The following is a 19,324-nucleotide window of genomic DNA, read 5'->3' as shown; positions in this document are numbered from 1 at the left end:
AATATATGGCTTCTTCAAAATGGATGAGCTTTGCTCAGTTTTAATGTATCATCCTGCAAGGATTGGACCACGGGTACGTGAGATTTCTTAGGCATATTAGAACATCTCCAAATGAACGATCATCTCAGTTGTCATACTTAAATTTAGTAATTTTATATAAAAAATATCCTTTAAAAGAGTGGCTATTTAACTTGACATGTTATTTGAATGGCTAAACTTAAGTTATCAATGACTAAATCTAAAAATTTATTCCTCCACTAGCAAAATTGCTATCCCTGAATCCCATGTGGTAGACCCCTTCATCATCCTCCCCTTACGAGTACTTTGTAGAGTAGGAATGGAGAGTCTCGTAGAGATGCTCTCAGAATTCGAGTTGACAAAACTAGAATAAATAGCTAAATTTTAATTTAGAGAGTCAAAATTTAACCATTCTATTGGAGGTGTTCTTAGGGATTTGTTTGGAACACATTTCTTTTCACAATTCAATTTCCATAAAAGCTTTCTTAAATTTCTCCACTCAATGAGGATTAAATCAGATACACCGGTAACACCGCCATCTTTACTGGACCTATATGTGTTTGTTAAATAAAAAAATAACCCACGATGTACTCACTCCGTTCTACGTATATTTTGATATTAAATTTATCCATAAAATAATAAATGTGTTTTATATATGTTTAGATTTATTAACATTCCTATAAATATAGAAAAATTAAAACATATTATATTATGAAACTAAGATAATGATATATTATGAAATTCAATTATAATATATTGTATTCTCTTTTTTCCTGCCACATAGTTGTTGTTTCATCCAAATATGTATTCTCTCTTTGTGTTTATCATAGGAAACCTAACAAGTTTACCGTCTACTTATGTAATATTCTGGAGTACAATCAAAATGAAGGATATATAATCATATAGATGATCGACAGCTTTCGGTGCTTCTAATTATGTGGAAACAAGGAATGGATCCGGTAATCTACTGGTATATAGGCTAGCTAGTTGATTAAGGGCACGTATAAAGGTGTTGTCCAACTCTCTTAGTGACGTAGAGGAAAAAAGACGGAAGGAGAGAGAAAATCTATTGGCATGACAACGATTTAGAGTCGACTCTTAATATTTATTAAAGACAACTTTCTTACATAAAGATAGATAAAAAGAAAACTAATGTAATAAAAAAATATTTTATTGTATTAATAAAAAAACCATACTTGACATTAACTTTATACGTATCATTATAAAATATATTATTGTTGCTAACGTGAATCAGATAAGAGTCAAACATGTACTCTACCTTAACATGCACTTAACAGGAGTGAGAGAAGTCGATTTTCAATCCATTTTCTTAAAAAAAAACAAGATGGGGGAATAGCTTAATAAACATGACGGAGGAATAAGCATAGATTAGTTGCTAGGTTAGAGTGTTATTAATAATTCAATTCTTTTAATATAGTGAAAATGTTTCAATAAAAAAATAAATTATACAACATATGAATGTACCAAGCATGCACATAGCCAAAAGAAAGAGAGGAAAAACTAAGGTGGTGTTTAGATTGAGAAAATTTTCGGGAGAAGTGTCACGTCAAATGTTTGACCGGATGTCGGAAGGGGTTTTCGGATACGAATGAAAAAACGAATTTCACGGTTAGCCTAGAAACCGCGAGACGAATCTTTTGAGCCTAATTAATCTGTCATTAGTATATGTTGGTTACTGTAGTACTTATGGCTAATCATGGGCTAATTAGGCTCAAAAGATTCGTCTCAAGATTTCTTTCATAACTGTTCAATTAGTTTTTTGGTTCATCTATATTTAATGTTTTATTTATGTGTCTAAAAATTCGATGTGATGTTTTTTAAAAAAAATTTAAGAACTAAATAAGGCCTAAGACAACTAGAACAAATCGGTCTGCTGAAAGTCAGAAACTCACTCTAGTACAACTAGGATGAGTGAAAAAAAACGTACACTAAACAAAGCCTAAAAAGGATTCAGTTAATATGTGCAGTGTCATATGAGTTACATCAACATTTTATATTTACATATAATGCCTCTAATCCACTCACCGGATTGCAGGGACACCGTACACGTACGGGGATAACTCCAAATTCTTGCTATCACCTTGTTAAATTAAGGCTTTGGCTAGTTAGTTGGCTGCCAGTGGCAGGATGCTGGGGGAAGCAGGAGGATACGATTGGACAAACCAGCTAAGCGCGATTAATCTGGTCGTTTTGAGATGGCATTATTACACTTGAAAACGCCAGTATAGTATTAGCCGGTAGAGTACTTTCACTGCAAAACTAATCGCAAGATCTGCCCATCTGTGCCAGGCGAGCGTAGGTGTGTGGACGTGGGGTACGGTGGCGTGCATCACGACTGGGAAATGGGGAATTGGAGTTGTTAGCTGTTGTTTTGCCGGAGATCATGCGTCCCCACGCCAAGACGCGCTTGAGCGGTGAACCGAGCCCAAGAGAATCATTCGCATGGAATAATTTATAAATAAAATTTTTATAGATATGTTCTATGTTCTTTACGATCTAAAAGTAAAGATAGAAAATATATTAATAATATAAATTTAAATTTTAGCTTATATGCTTAGGCAGCGGTGAAAATAGGAGGGTGCAAAGTCGCCTCGTCGCTCGTGTCCTGTATATCCACTTGTTTATGTTTAATCGATAAACAGACATGTTCACATGCATCAATGCATGCATCTGGACTCTGCGGTTCAAGGACAGTGCTACGGGTGCTAACCTTCACAGAGTTCTCCATAAAGAAAGAGTGTGAATATTTGTAGTTTGTTTTACTTATCGATTCGAATTGTGTTTTGGGGTTTGTAGGATCACGATTAATGATTATATTTTATGTTTGTTAATTTTACTTATGGCTCTCATTTTATTTAACGCTTAACATATTTGAAATGTCATCTCGAGGAAAAGTCATATCTGTTGAATATTATCCTAAGAAAACTGGCTCCAAAAAAAAAATTCTCTTAACGAAGTCAATGGTGATATCTAGCCTTCAAGAATGATTAGTTGTGGGATGTAAGAGATATTAATTAGCTGAATATGCGTCTCCACTCATGCGCGGTTTCATGCATCATAAACTTCAGAGAATCGACATGTTCAAGTATATTCGAATATATAGACGCATGATATATATAAACTTATTGGTTTGGATTTTAAAATTACTTAGTATCGAGTCACATTTGAAAGCTTTCATAAAGCAAATACATGGGGAAGAAACCATTGGCGATCTGATTGTATAAGCTAGGAGCCCTAGGCCGTGTTCGGGAGCGGAGGTGGGGTGGGTTAGTTATCTGGCATGAAAAACGTAGTAATAGATTAGTACATTATTAATTAATTAATAATTATTAAAAAATATAAAATATATTAATATGATTTTTTAAAACAACTTTACTATAGAAAATTTTTGCAAAAAATACGCCGTTTAGCAGTTCGGAAAAAGTGTGCGTGAAAAAGAGGGGTTAAGATAACTAAGCCATGTTGCCGAACGCGGCCCTAGGAGTCTTATTCAGAGGGATATTCCAAAATGGACAGCGACTCGGGTGTTTTTATTTCTCTTGGAAATCTTGAGCCTTTCATCTCATATCTAGGACATAAATATCCAGTATCACCTTAAATCCTTAGAGCAATTTCACCATTCTTAAGAAGATATAAGGAGGTATCACTGTTTTCCAAGATACCAAATTTTACGATGAAAACAGTGATATCTCTTGTTACCTCTCTAATGATGAAAAAATACTCAAATCCTTAAACCAAATTCTTCACGTGGATCCATGAACTTGGAGGAGTGATGATTGCAGCTTTGAATAACAGAAAAAAAAAATCTACATGCCCGTCTGATCAACGTGAACAAGTAACGGCGATCCAGAATGGTGATATTAATACTGATCGTAACATGTGGTGTGGGAATCTAGCTGACCACCAGTTCTTCCATGTGAAGATGCATGGCCATGGGCAAACGCAATGTATTGCGAAACTTTGGTAATCATACTGTACTTCCAGACCAAGCAACCTATGCAATATATTTAGCCCCTGTTTAGTTCCAAAAAAATTCCAAAAAAACATCACATCAAATCTTTTGACATATAAATAGATCATTAAACATAAGTGAAACGAAAAAATTAATTGCACAGTTATATAAGAAATCTTGAGACGAATTTTTTAAACCTAATTAGTCCGTGATTAGCCATAAGTGCTACAGTAACCGACATGCGCTAATGATAGATTAATTATGCTCAAAAGATTTGTCTCGCGGTTTCTAGGCGAGCCGTGAAATTCGTTTTTTTCTTCATGTCCGAAAACCCCTTCCGATATTCGGTCAAACGTCTGATTTGACACCCAAAAAATTCTATTTTCCTAACTAAACACCCTCGGGCATCCACAATATGCATATAAAGTAGGTAGTAAGAAATAAAATAGTACTACTACCAAGTTGTATATTGTGAGAGTAGCAAGTAGCTAATACCAGGTAATATGCTTACTGCCTAGTCATTAGAAATAAACAAATGATTTCTCTCATCTTTTTCTCTTAAGCTAGTGATGGTGGGGTCCAGCTTACTATATACTTTTGTTCTTTCACTATTATAACTACAACAATTAATATCCATTGACGCAAGATCCACCCTTATTTACAAAGTAGCTAGTAAACATTGGTGATGCCCTTATACCACAAAACTAGGTCTGCTGTGAATGCAAAAATCATTCCATGGTGCAAACTAGTGGGACATGTAGGCTTGCACTATCGCTGGCTATATACAATTAGGTACAGAGTATTGCACATGACAATCCTCATCGTGATTGTTGAGATTGAGCACGCGATGTACACCGTCCTAGCGATTCTCTGCCGAGTGGATCACCGAGCTGGCCATCTTAACCGTGTAGGTATTTTAGCCAAGTGGACTACTAAATTTAGATATACATGTAACCATCACCGTATACGGCATCGTGGAGTCATTGCTTAGCAAAGGGCTCAGTTCGCAAATCGCAAGTGAAGCATGAGAAAAACGTTTTCTTTTTTTTTCATGCACATGTTTTCTAAACTGTTAAACTGTGTATTTAAAAGAACATATGCTAATAACTTTATTCGTTTTACGTGCCTTATTACTTGATTAGACTCGCCGACACCGTCACCTGCGAACAGAGCCCAAAGTCAACTAGAAGAATCACTGTTTTAAGGACTCATTCTGAGTTCTGGCCGCATTAACTTTAAGTGATTTTTTTTGCTAAGGCCATGTTTAGTCCCTAAAAAGTTTTCTTAAAAATATTACATCGAATTTTTGGACTCCTAAATAGAGCATTAAATATACATAAACATTAAAAATAATTACACAGTTATAGGAAAAATCGCGAGATAATTCTGTTGAGCCTAATTAGTACGTGATTAGCCATAAGTGCTACAGTCCCTACATATGCTAATCACGGATTAATTAGGCTCAAAAGATTCATCTCATAATTTGTCGACGGAATCTGTAATTTATTTTATAATTAGACTACATTTAATAATTTAAATGTGTGCAATATATCCGATGTGATGTTTTTGAAAAAAAAATTTGCGAACTGAACGAGGCCTAATTCAATTCCTCCGAAATTTTCATAAATTTCCTTCAAAGTTCAAACTGAATAGGTTGTAAAAGGCATTGTCCGTTCATTTTATTTGACACTATTGTTTTTAGTGTGTGTATATATATATATATATATATATATATGACCATAGAAAGCTCCACCAAAGAAAACAGCCCATGGTAGAATGTTTTGAATTTTGAATTTTATTTATTAAATAATTTGTAATTTAATTTTGCATTTTAAAAAATCACAAGACTAACATCCTGCCGCCCTCCAGGAGGACGCAAAGGTGACGTGGCAAACGACCCCTCAGTTGCGAGGGACGGTCGGAAACGGCGGCACAACAAATTTGACATTTAGGCCTAAGGGTCTAAATGCAAAATTTGCCGTGCCGCCCAAAAATTTTATGATTTAACCGTGGTTTGATATATATATATATACACATATAATCCTTTCTTACTATATAGTCCATCCGATCAAATCCGATGGGCTCTAGATCTTCGCCACGTGTCAAGTCCACCATCCCTCGGCCCAAAAAAGCCCACTATCCCTCGACCCAAAAAAGTCCACCTTCATCCCCGCACCGTCCACAAGCTGTCTTCCACCCCTCTAGCTTCCTCTTCTCAGACCGATGAGGGCATGTGCTGAAACGTATAGTTGTGGTGTTGCTTATATTGATGCAGGGATATGATACAGGGCGATACGCGCGTGCAAGACGACGACGAAGGAACTGATGTATGATTCTCATTACAAATCTAAAACTACACGCATGTCAATCGTTCATGCTAATATTCAAATTTTCAAAATTTATAATATGTTCGCAGCAACGCGCGGGGTATTAACTAGTTATGAAATTGATTCGACCTCCGGTCTCCTAGATGGAAGAGATATATGGTGACCACTAAACTAAGGTAGTACTTATGATTAAACAATTACATATGTTATATATATATATATATATCAAACCGTGGTTCAATCAAAAAATCCGTAGTTCAATCGCTAAATTCTCGAGCGGCATGACGATTTTGCATTTAGGTCGTGTCACTGTTTCTGGTTGTCCCTCGCGACCGAGTGACTGTTTGTCACGTCATCTTTTCGCCCTCCTAGAGGGCAGCAGAAGGTTAGCTTTGTGATTTTTTAAAATGTAAAATTAAATTTGTAAATTATTTAATAAATAAATTCAAATTTCAAAAAAATTCCCATGGTACTGGGGTACCACTGCCTCTTGAAAATCGAAATAACGACGCCCAGCTTTCCAGTCCCACTGCACACACAAACCGCTCAACTAGTCCACTGGCGTGAGCGCGACCGGAGTGCTTCACATTGCCGCCCCGCGCCGCTCGCTGGGCTGCCCGGGGCGTCGCATGGCTGCTGCTGCCCGTTTTCCTCCTCCCCCCCTCGTTTTTCCCGTGGGCGCGGGCGGCGACTTGGACGCAACAACCAACGCGTGTGGTCGCGGGTGACGGGGCGGGTCGACCAGCTACAGCTAACTAGTCGACCGCGCACATGCACGCCTGAACGCACGACGGCACCGCCTGCCCGTTGCATCCACTGCACCGCACTGGTGGCACGCGCAACCCGGCGACCTTTTTGATGCTAAATCCCTTCGGGAGTGGGTCGGCAGTCGGCACTTGGCACTGCCAGAAGGCACTCACGTACGTCTTGCAAAGCTGGTTCTTGAGTGTGCCCAATGTGTTGGCAGACGGCATGATACGGGACGAGATCATTGCTCATGATTATCGTTCGTGGCATTAGGATTAGCTTTTGAGCTTTGACCATTATTTACTGATTTGATTAAATGTGCGTTTGGTTGGTGGTGAAGGTGGGATGTGATATGGGTATCCATATTTTTTAAGATACGGTAATTGTTTGGTTAGATAGATGAGGTGATCCAATTTTTTTGTTTGGTTGAATGGATGAAATGAACATATTGAATTACTTATAAATAATAATATAAATTAATCATCATAGATTTATCATAAATTAGTATAAATTATCAATAAAATATATCTATCATCATTAATTACCACTAATTTAAACTTGTTAATTACTAATTAATGACAAAATAAGCTAATTATCACTAAACGATCACTAATGATCACGGTTAGTGAGGGTAGATGAGCTCATCCGGCCAATTTGGCCGGATACACCTATCCAGTATCTTCGTGAAATATTTCTTTTCTAGGCCACCATATCTAGTTTCGCTCACGAACCAAACGCATCAAAAACCTTGAGCGGCCATCTTCTATCCACGCATATACCATCAACCAAACACACCGTAACCTAACTTGATTTGGGTCTAACTTGATTGCAATCAGGCCCATGCTGTGAAGGAGCCCACACGCAACTTAGCTCAAAGAGCATTTGCCTTCCCGCAGCAGCGCGCTGGATTGGGTTAGCCTCACCGTCGCCACCGAGGCTGGCCCGAGATCGTTTCGGCCCGGTTAAATATCGCGGCCTGCTCGAGATCGGATTGTGGGCCAGGTTTCTCGCGCTGCACGTCAGGACAAAAATTGAGCTAGGAACTGTAGCCTGTAGGAGTAAGTGCCATCACGTTACTGGCGCTACGAACAACGTATCGAGTCCTCTAACTTAGGCCCATTAGGCCCAGTTTAGTTTCTAATTTTTTTAAAAAAACATCACATCGATTCTTTAGACATCTAAATAAAACATTAAATATAAATGAACCAAAAAACTAAGCACAATTATGTAAGAAATCTTGAGACAATCTTTTGAGCCTAATTAGTCCATGATTAGCCGTAAGTGCTACAGTAACAAATATGTACTAATGACAGATTAATTAGGCTCAAAAGACTCGTCTCGCGGTTTCTAGGCTACCTGTGAAATTCGTTTTTTCATTCATGTCCGAAAACTTCTTCCGACATCCGGCCAAACATTTGACGTGACATTTCTCCCAAAATTTTTCTCAATCTAAACACCACCTTAGGCCTTGTTTAGTTCCCCAAATTTTTTTTCCAAAAACATCACATCAAATTTTTGGACACCTAAAAACATTAAACATAGATGAACAAAAAACTAACTGCACAGTTATGAAAGAAATCTTGAGATGAATCTTTTGAGCCTAATTAGTCCATGATTAGCCATAAGTGCTACAGTAACCAACATGTGCTAATGACGGATTAATTAGACTCAAAAGATTCATCTCGCGATTTCTAGGCTAGCCGTGAAATTCGTTTTTTCATTCGTATCCGAAACCCCTTCCGACATCCGATCAAATATTTGATGTGACACTTTTCCCAAAAAATTTCTCAATCTAAACACCACCTTAGCTCAAGCCAGCTTGTTCTTATTTTCTCGTAGGTTTTTGCGTAGTTATTAAATGATGTATTTTTAAAAAAGTTTATAAAAATCCATCCTATAATGTTTTTAAAAGATATTTAATTTTGTACTCCCTCCGTTTCATAGTGTAATATGTTTGACTTTTTTTTTGCTGTTAATATTTGACTATTTGTCTTATTCAAATAATTATGAAAATATGATTTATTTGCTTGTGACTTACTTTATTAAGCACAACTTGTCAATTTTTATATTTATACTAAATTTTTAAATAAGACGAATGATCAAATGTTACAACCAAAAAAGTCAAACATTTTAAATTATAAAACATAGGTAGTAGTTTTTAATTTTAATTTTATTGTTTGTACCATTAAATAGTTATCAAAAAATTAAAAAATATCTTTATTTTATTTTACTCAAAGAACGGACACTAACAATATGCGACTATATCTCTAAAGGAATCTGGCGTGACGTGCTGGGGTGGGGCACTGACTGGTTGCTTGATCAATTCGTTGCTTTGCCGGCTCGTTTGCCACTCGCGGTACGCTTCCTAATTGGATAATACTAGTGTCTGAATTCTCGATAATTTCTGAAGGGTAGACCGTAGACTTGGCGTTGGTTGACGTTGCAATCAATAACCAAATGCTCTATCACTATATCTCTTTAAAAAATAACTATACCACTGGTAATATATAAAATGGTTACAAATAAAGATAACACCAAGATAGCAACCAATAATTTCAACTACGACGGCACTCCGTACTAAGCTTCTTGCAGAAAGTAGTAAGATTTCTCAATTATTGCTGAACGAATCGAATTTCGTAAAACATACTCCTATGTCCTAAAGAAGACTTGCAATAGGTAGAATTTTATCTAATTTGTTAAGGAAATATACTATTTTCTATAAATAAATCTATATCTTTTTATGTATTTTGAAGAATGCCTCAATCTGCCACACTATAAAGAGCGAATTAGGTTCAGTCATTCGGTTGAGCAACTTTTTCTTTTTTTTATTAACATATTTTTTGAATTGAACGTTATTTTTTTGCAAAATTATCTATAAGTAAATTGTTTTAAAAAATCAAATAAACTCATTTTCACGTTTGAAATAATTGATGTTTAACTAATTCCACATGAATAACTTGCCTTATTTAAAATATGGTAGCTATCCATCCATCCTATAATATAAAGATTTTGATCCTAATTTTGTCTCAATATATAAGACATTTTATATTTCCAAAGCAACACCCGTATATCCATCAACTTTTTATTACATTTTATAATATTACTTGTTTTATTTATTCATAAAATAAATTATAATATTTTTTATTACTAGACAGAAGAATCGGTAAAGCCAAAAACCCCCCCAATCGCCATTACCACACAGAAGGTCTGCAAGACTGGCAACCGGCAACCCCCAACCACCGCCCAGAATCGGGTTCCTTTGCAAAGCCGAACTCCCCGAGGAGGAACGGAACCGCAGCGAGGACTGAGGAGGAGAGCAAAAAAAAAAAAAAAAACAGCGGGTGCTCATGCCGTCCGCCTCACTGGTTCTCCCCCACACATATCCAGATCCGCAAGCTTCCTCCTGATCCCTAACAGCTTCCTATATACGATTCCACCACCTCGAGCTCGAGGCTTCCCACCGATCGCTCGGGCACGAGAGAACCAATCCGCCGAGGGATTGGAGCCGCCCGCCAGCCATGGCCGAGGTGACGATTGTCCGCGCGGGGGCCGAGGAGGAGGAGGAGTCCACCCTTGAGCAGGGCCTCCTCGCTAGCCCGGAGGTGCGTTGATCCGTCCTAGCGTGTTTCCTTGGGGTTGTGGATATGAATCGTGTTGGGGGGAAGACTTTTGAGGCGAGTTGCTGTTTATTGATTTCTGTGAGGAGCGAGGGGATAGGTTAGGGTGGTTTGATGCATCTCCCACTGCTTGAACTTGGCAGGAAATAGTTCTGTTTTGTACGAGTAGCTTGGTCAATTCTGGAGTTCGATATCGATGTGTGTAAGGTTGGGCTTCCAATCGTAGGGTTTTACTTTTGCAGTTTTGCTGAATCAAACATCCATACCCATGGCTTCTCAATTTACTTTCAACTAATATATGTTTGGTCATTTTTTTTTTGCTTAATTTATAATTTCATATCTACATTAGCAAGCCTAAAATCTGTCTTGTGTGTTATTCATTTCCTATACTACAAATTATGGGACATGGCATTCTTATCCCGGCACGGTTTCATGTAGTTTTGGCTGCCCTATGCCGATGGAGCATAATGCTGCAACAGTGCAGCTGCTTCATTTGCAACTCTGAATATTAAAGTCAAGTATACAGATTGGATTTTGGTCTTACTGAATCAACATATTATTCAGTCAGCAATATGTTGCTTGCTTAAACTTAAGTGAGTCAGATGCATGTTGATTTTTTAGTGTGCTAAAAGTTCTCCATAGTCATTATATAAGCTGTGCTGTTATTGCCTAAAAGATTATTGTTTGATGAGATGGCACTGTAAACATCTTTATTCTAGGAATCCAACCAACTTACGTACACTGGAGATGGATCTGTCGACTTTTCCGGGAACCCTGTTGTGAAGGAGAGAACTGGTAGATGGAGGGCATGCCCGTTTATTTTAGGTAATATTTTACCACTAACCTACAAGGTCTGTTATTATGTCTACATCTGCAACGATATTTTATTGACTGTCATAACTGACCTATAGGTAATGAGTGCTGCGAACGGTTGGCCTACTATGGAATCTCTACAAACCTGGTTACATACTTGACAAAGAAACTGCATGATGGCAATTCTTCTGCTGCTAGCAATGTAACTGCATGGCAGGGAACATGCTACTTGACTCCCCTTATTGGAGCTATACTGGCTGATGCATACTGGGGAAGGTATTGGACAATTGCAACATTCTCCACAATATACTTCATTGTAAGTCATTTTTCCACTGATGTTTTATGGAGTCGATATGTTTTGTTGTTGTCTACTGAATAGGCCTGCAATTCCTGTGCACCAGCTCTCTTCTAGTTCATTGGCTCATACCTGGTTACATTGTTATTTTTACATCATATTTTGATTGTAGGGGATGGCTATACTGACTATGTCAGCATCAGTTCCTACATTCATGCCTCCACCCTGTGAAGGGTCCTTTTGCCCAGAAGCAAATCCTTTGCAGTATACTGTATTTTTTCTTGGGCTTTACCTAATTGCGCTTGGTACTGGTGGTATTAAGCCCTGTGTCTCATCGTTTGGAGCAGATCAATTTGATGATACAGACCCAGTTGAGCGAATCCAGAAGGGATCTTTCTTTAACTGGTTCTATTTTTCAATAAACATCGGTGCTCTTATATCAAGCAGTTTTCTTGTTTGGGTGCAAGACAACATAGGATGGGGAATAGGCTTTGCCATTCCAACAATTTTCATGGGGCTGGCCATCATAAGTTTCTTTGCTGGAACATCGCTTTATAGGTTCCAAAAGCCAGGTGGCAGTCCTATTACACGAGTATGCCAGGTGGTTGTTGCCTCCTTGCGCAAGTGGAACATACATGTTCCAGAGGACAGCTCTCTCTTGTATGAATTACCTGATGGGGTTTCAGCAATTGAAGGGAGTCGGCAACTGGAGCATACCGATGAACTCAGGTGTGCTTCTTTCTGATCTCAAATTCCAACAGCAGAGCATAGCTTGGCTGCAGAATTCTTAGCAGCTCTACCGCCTGTGAAGAGCTAAGCAATATTTTTATATGAAAGTTCTTTGGTGTAGTTTTTTTTTTTTGTGTGTGATGGTTAACATTTTAGTTTGAGTGAAGTGCACCAGCGGTCTCTAAACTTGTATACATGTGTCATTTAGGTCCTTAAACTCTCAAAATGCATTTTTGGGTCCCCGAATTTGTCCGGGGGTGTCATATAGGTCCAAACGGGCTCCAACCGGCTCCATCCGCTGGTGTGACATGCCACGGTGGCACCTACGTGTTAGTAGTGCCATGTCGGTCCCACATGTCAGTTTCTCTCTCTCCTTCTTATTATTTTCTCTCTCTTCTCATAGGCGCCACCGTGGTATGCCACGTCAGCGGATGGAGCCGGTTGGAGCCTGTTTGGACCTATATGACACCCCCGGACAAGTTCGGGACCCACAAATACATTTTAAGAGTTTAGGGACCTAGATGATACATGTATACAAGTTTAGAGGCCGCTGGTGCACTTCACTCTTTTAGTTTTGATAAGTTACAACCTGAAGACATTTATGTTGTGATGCTAGCCTTTTGGCCTAGTGCTCTAGAAAAACCAATAATATTTGTGTTTCACTCTTGATATCTGCAAACTCTCTATTTCCATATTTGCGCAGAAGCTTATAGTCTAACATACTTTAGCTGATATTCATTTCAGATGTCTGGACAAAGCTGCTACAATTACTGATCTTGATGTGAAAGCAGATAGTTTCACAAACCCATGGCGAGTATGCACTGTGACTCAGGTGGAAGAGCTGAAGATATTGGTAAGAATGTTCCCTGTCTGGGCGACGACTATTGTGTTTTCTGCTGTCTATGCTCAGATGTCCACCATGTTTGTTGAGCAAGGAATGATGCTTGATACATCAGTAGGTCCATTCAAGATTCCTCCAGCATCTCTATCTACCTTTGATGTGGTAAGTGTCATTATATGGGTCCCTCTCTATGACAGTATCCTGGTTCCAATGGCTAGGAGGTTCACTGGCAACCCGAGAGGCTTTACCGAGTTGCAGAGGATGGGCATTGGCTTGGTGATCTCTATCTTATCAATGGCTGCAGCTGCAGTCCTTGAGATTAAAAGGTTGGAGATTGCCAGGGCTGAACATTTGGTGGACCAAAATGTTCCAGTTCCATTGAATATCTGCTGGCAAATTCCTCAGTATTTCTTGGTTGGTGCCTCAGAGGTGTTCACATTTGTTGGGTCACTTGAGTTCTTCTATGATCAATCACCAGATGCCATGAGGAGCCTCTGCAGCGCACTACAGCTCCTCACAACAGCGCTTGGGAATTATCTCAGTGCATTCATTTTGACATTGGTTGCGTACTTCACAACAAGAGGGGGAAATCCTGGTTGGATTCCTGATAACTTGAATGAAGGGCATCTAGATTATTTCTTCTGGCTGCTTGCTGGGCTCAGTTTTCTGAACTTTGTGATTTATATCTTCTGCGCAAACAAATACAAAAGCAAGAAAGCAGCTTGAGCTAGAAGTTGACGAGTTAAGTTTCACAGCTTTACTTCAAAAATCTGTATATATGTCAAAGAACATGAAAAATCTTCTTGAAGCACCGACCCGTAAGGCCGTAACAGCAGAAGTTCAGAACTTTAAACAGACCGCCTCTTTGTATTTGATGCTAATGCAAACCACACATTTATACTTTCCTTCTCTGTAGATATTTATTTGTCGAAGCTACTTGTGCAATGTAGCTCATTTCCAATGCGTCTACTTTAATTTGGTAGTATATCTAATTATCTTCTTGTTTGGTGTTAATACATCTGCAGTACCTTTCAGACCAAAAGCACCATTAAGCATCAAGTTGCTGCCTGAATACAAGTGCTTGTATTGCTTAAAACTAAAACAAGCCACGGTGTTTCGCGTATAAAAAAGATGCACCATCCAATTACATATGATGTGATTGTTTAAACGGTATATTTGAAAATAAAAAATAATTTATAAATAAAAATTATATATATATATATATTCTTAACGATCTAAAATGTTAAGTCTGAAAGTGAATTATCAAGAAAAAACTCTTAAAATCTACTCTAAATTTAAGGTGGAAACGTTAAATTTTGGCTTTAAAAAGAAGTGAGAAGATGTGGCTGATACATCAATTGGGAATACTCATGTATTTCCCGGGTAACCAGTTTAGCCTACTCTGAAATCGGATCATTAATTTTATTTTTTAAAAAATGCATCGTCTGAAACCTGAACAAAGTTGCGCAACAGCAAGCCTTAAAAGCCTCTAAAGTCAAAAAAAATCATAAGCGAATCCCATGGCCACCCCCCATCTCTCCTGAATTCGCTGCGCATGGCGAGCACGACCGGGCACTAGGCATCGTGGACAAGGAGATCTCTGGAGCAAGCAAGAGCTTCTTCTTAGCTGTATTTTGTTTCACGGTGCAGCCACAGCCCACAGGTGATTCGATTATCCGGTACCATGTTAAGATTTTGACTAACTTAGCTCACTTGAAAACATGCGGTACTAATTTGAGTAGCAGTCCGGTCCAAGGACCTCTTCTTCTCAGTTTATTTATTGAATTACTGAAACGGACTGTTCACATTTTCTAAGAAAACCCTTTTTCCCATTACTTGTACATTCGCTTAACAACCTATATGAAACGGAGCCTTAAACCGGCCAAGGCGTTCCTGCTGACGACGTGAAGGCAGCACGGGAGCACGACATCCAATCGCCGGAGCGGGCTGCGGCGCAAACGTGGGAGATCAGGCTGCATCCTGACCATCAGACCATTCGCTTGAATTGCAGCGGCAATTTCGCATTAATAAACTATATAATCGCCAGCTAAATAATCATTGCTCAGTGCCTCAATCGATTGCTAAGAATACTGTTACTCCGTCCGTTTCATAATACAATAGAAGATGTTTGATTTTTTTGCTGGTAATGTTTGACCATTTGTCTTATTAAAAAAATTATGAAAATATCATTTATTTTACTTGTAACTTATTTTATTATAAAAAAACTTTAAGCATAACTTATTATTTTTTTCTATTTGTACTAAATTTTTAAATAAGACGGATGGTCAAACGTTACAACTAAAAAAGTCAAGCATTTTACATTACGAAAGTACTAAACTATATAACCCTTAGCTCCATGATTCCATGAAACGGATTGTGTACACACTAGGAGGGGTGGATGCATGCAAGGGCGGAGGTGCTTTAGGGGGTGTGTTTCAGGAACCCGGTTTAAAAAAATTACCTAAAGTTTATTCGTTTTTGCTATTGATCAAACGTTTGATTTTTTTGTTTTTCTATCAAACACACGCGCAATACAAGCAAGGAGGTTAAGGAAAGAGCGTCTATAAGATTTTGTGAGTTGCATGCATGTCTTCAAATTATCATTCAACGAAAGTGACCGGATTTGATCGATGAAATTAAAATTTTCAAACATTTGATCAATAGGTGGACCCAAGTTAGTTTATTTATTTTAATCATATGTATATTCATCCCAATCCAAATTCAAGACATATGATGATAAAAATAAACCCACTTTAAAGTATTAAAAAGCAAGTGGGTGATATCTCTGTATATTTTGTTGTAGCTCCGTCGTAAATATATGCTCATGAATGCGGATTGCTTTCCTCCTTAATTTGTAATCCACGACATGCGTAGTACACCGTATACGTACGAGAACTAAAACACTTGCACAATGTACTATCGGTCTTGTGTACTTGGAACGTGAAGAGGGAGAAAAATGGTGCCCACCAACTGATCGTTGAGTACTTGAGCCGAGCCGGCGTCAACTCGATGAGAGGGCCGCACGTCGCGGGCGGGGCGGCCGTGTCGTGTCGTGTCGTCTTCTTCCCCCGCGCGCGCGCGCCAGCATCAACCAACCGCCACACCACATCGCCGCTTGGCGAGCCGTGCGTTCGTGTTGGCCTCCGCACTTCGCGCGAGTTTGTCGCGGCGCAATCGGCCGCGCGCGATGATGGCTTATATATGCCTCGATCACGTCCGATCGACCGTCTGATCGATCGATCGATCGGTTCGTTGGTTGAACCAGCAAAGCTAGCTATCTCCTTCAACGTGCGAGCAGCGCCGCTTGCTAGCTAGCTGAATCGTTGTAGGTTTGCACGATGTGGTGTTGCAGCGGCGCCGAGGAGGAGCTCCACGGCGCGCCGGCGGCCAGCCCGGCGGTGCCGCCGCCACGAGCGCCAGGTTTTCTTTTTTCCTTCCTTCCCTCCTCCGATCGAGTTCTTTCTTGGCCATGCTAGTCTGGTTTTTCTTCGGGCGTTGGCCGGCATTTGGACAATGTGCACTGCACCGGCGTGGCGTGACCGGGGTCTGATGCTTTGGCAGGGCCGCCGAGAGGGCCGAACGCCCCGAGAGCCGGCGGCGCGCCGGCGAAGGTGCTGCCGATCGACGTCCCAGCCGTCCCGCTGTCGGAGCTCAACCGGCTCACCGGCAACTTCGCCGACAGGTCGCTGGTCGGAGAGGGCTCCTACGGCCGCCTGTACCGCGCAACGCTGAGCACCGGCGAGGCCGCCGCCGTCAAGATGTTCGACAACGGCGGCTCCGGCCAGTCGGAGGCCGAATTCTGCGCGCAGGTAACGATAAATTAAACAAACGTGCCACTTGCACTACTACTGCTACTACTTAGCTCAAAACTAACTCGATCGGTGACGGCACGGAGCTGTCCGTGGTGTCTAGGCTCAAATGCGACCACTTCACCCAGCTGCTGGGCTACTGCCTGGAGCTCAACAACCGCATCGTGATCTACGAGTTCGCCACCAGAGGCTCCCTCTACGACATCCTGCACGGTACAAACCCAGCTCGCAACATACATATGCGTCGACGAGGATTTGCACGCACTGAACCCCATCAAAATTCTGGTAAAAAATTCTTGCGTTCCAAAATGAGCTTGATTGTGATCATCGCAGGGAAGAAGGGGGTGAAGGGCGCGGAGCCAGGGCCGGTGCTGACGTGGGGGCAGCGGGCCCGGATCGCGTACGGCGCGGCGAGGGGGCTGGAGTACCTGCACGAGCGCGCGCAGCCGGCGATCATCCACCGCGACGTCCGCTCCAGCAACGTGCTCGTCTTCGACGGCTTCGACGCCAAGATCGGCGACTTCAACCTCACCAACCAGTCGCCGGACTCCGCCGCCCGCCTCCACTCCACCAAGGTCCTCGGCACCTTCGGCTACCACGCGCCAGAGTACGCACGATGATATACGCAGTGGGCCTCGTCTTTTCGGTTTTTTTTCTCTTATATGTTTATAAACCTAAATTTAAAATTTTAACCTTAAATTTAGAGCTGATTTTATAGTTTTTTCATCAAAATTTATTTTCATCATTTGCTTTAATATCGATAAGAACACGTATATATAAATTTTATTTGTAAATTATTTTCTATTTCTAAATATAACGTTTGACTTTGTTTTCACCAATAAGCCAAACAATGGGCCTACGCATTTCTTTTTTTAACAGACTTAACAATATGCATATGGTGTGTATGTTAGGTATGCAATGACAGGACAATTGACACAAAAGAGCGATGTTTACAGCTTCGGTGTCGTTCTTCTCGAGCTTTTGACAGGGAGGAAGCCTGTGGATCACACCATGCCCAAGGGGCAGCAGAGCTTGGTTACCTGGGTAGGTCTCCCTCTCAGCTTTCAGGCTTTCAACCCATCGCATTTGGCCCAATACAGTTCTCATTGTGCACTTAACCGAGTCTAATTAAGCCGTGTCAAAAATTCAAATCTCTAGGCTACTCCAAGGCTAAGCGAGGATAAGGTTAAGCAGTGCGTGGATCCCAAGCTGAACGAGGAGTACCCACCAAAAGCAGCGGCCAAGGTACTATCTGAACGTATAAACTATACCAAAAAAAAAACCATCAGATCGACAGATCTCTGCACATTGTTTCCCCCTTTGCATCTGCAAGTTGTTTGCATTAGGATTGGCTTAGGAAACTGATCTGTAATCTGGTACGTTTTCTGATCGGATCAAATGGTAACTGATGCCCACAGCTCGCGGCGGTGGCGGCGCTGTGCGTCCAGTACGAGGCTGATTTCAGGCCCAACATGACGATCGTCGTCAAGGCTCTGCAGCCCCTCATCAGTGCCCGTCCAGGAGATCATTAGCTTTGATTCAGAGATGATGATGTTTTTATTGGTAATACTATTCGTTGCTAATCTAGCGATGGCAATTCAGTTTAATTGTTTATTCGCTATTCGATGCATTAATTAGCTATTTAAGTGTACTGTCCAGCATACTTTGTCATCCTTGTATCGGGACATTGTCATCGAGATGTTGTAACTAGAGTGGTCTACAGTGACATGGTCCATGCACTTGGTCTACAAATATGTAATGCAAGAGTATATAATATGAGCGAGCCTTAATTGTAAAAAAAGATATGTTTGGATAATAATATTCGATCTTTCAAAAAGAATATACTACGAATAATATTGCTAACTCTTTTTAAGTGGATATTATTTAGATAACTCTATAGACGTAAAAAAGAACACCGTAGCGAATCGGTCTTGCAAGTTGAGCCTTTACCACTCTTCGGTTCCTCCTCTGTCTCTGATAACTTTGCCGGCCGTAAGGAAGAGCGAAAATTTTAGTGTTTCTTTAAAAAAAAAAAGACCGAGGAATATAGCCTCCGATTATATATTAAGGGTTTCTTTGGATGCAGGATTTTCATAGGAATATCAAAGGATCCAAATTCTAAGGAAAATTTCCCAATTAGATTGTTTGGAGCATA

The 19,324-nt window shown here is 40.1% G+C and overlaps 1 protein-coding gene across 1 annotated transcript; it reads left to right on the top strand.

Annotated features, from left to right (window-relative positions):
• Nucleotides 1-10,280: 10,280 nt before the first annotated feature.
• On the top strand, nucleotides 10,281-18,949 carry LOC102717417 (protein NRT1/ PTR FAMILY 8.3-like). The gene is made up of 12 exons (XM_006650444.3): nucleotides 10,281-10,667; nucleotides 11,402-11,507; nucleotides 11,594-11,811; nucleotides 11,963-12,519; nucleotides 13,264-14,061; nucleotides 16,698-16,780; nucleotides 16,922-17,169; nucleotides 17,256-17,382; nucleotides 17,503-17,776; nucleotides 18,081-18,213; nucleotides 18,328-18,414; nucleotides 18,588-18,949. Exons 1-12 carry the CDS (start codon nucleotides 10,584-10,586, stop codon nucleotides 18,699-18,701), a joined length of 2,829 nt encoding a protein of 942 aa, XP_006650507.3. The 5' UTR covers nucleotides 10,281-10,583; the 3' UTR covers nucleotides 18,702-18,949.
• The last annotated feature ends 375 nt before the right edge of the window (nucleotides 18,950-19,324 follow it).

Source organism: Oryza brachyantha, chromosome 3 (assembly GCF_000231095.2).
Source record: "Oryza brachyantha chromosome 3, ObraRS2, whole genome shotgun sequence".
Classification (NCBI taxonomy): domain Eukaryota; kingdom Viridiplantae; phylum Streptophyta; class Magnoliopsida; order Poales; family Poaceae; genus Oryza; species Oryza brachyantha.
Note: the sequence above shows the minus strand (reverse complement) of the source record. Positions and strands in the feature narration are given on the sequence as shown.

Coding starts and splice junctions, on each gene's coding strand:
- LOC102717417 (XM_006650444.3), top strand. CDS start 10,584: ATGGCCGAGGTGACGATTGTCCGCGCGGGGGCCGAGGAGGAGGAGGAG. Junction 12,520..13,263: donor GAGCATACCGATGAACTCAG/GTGTGCTTCTTT, acceptor TATTCATTTCAG/ATGTCTGGACAAAGCTGCTA. Junction 18,415..18,587: donor CACCAAAAGCAGCGGCCAAG/GTACTATCTGAA, acceptor TGATGCCCACAG/CTCGCGGCGGTGGCGGCGCT.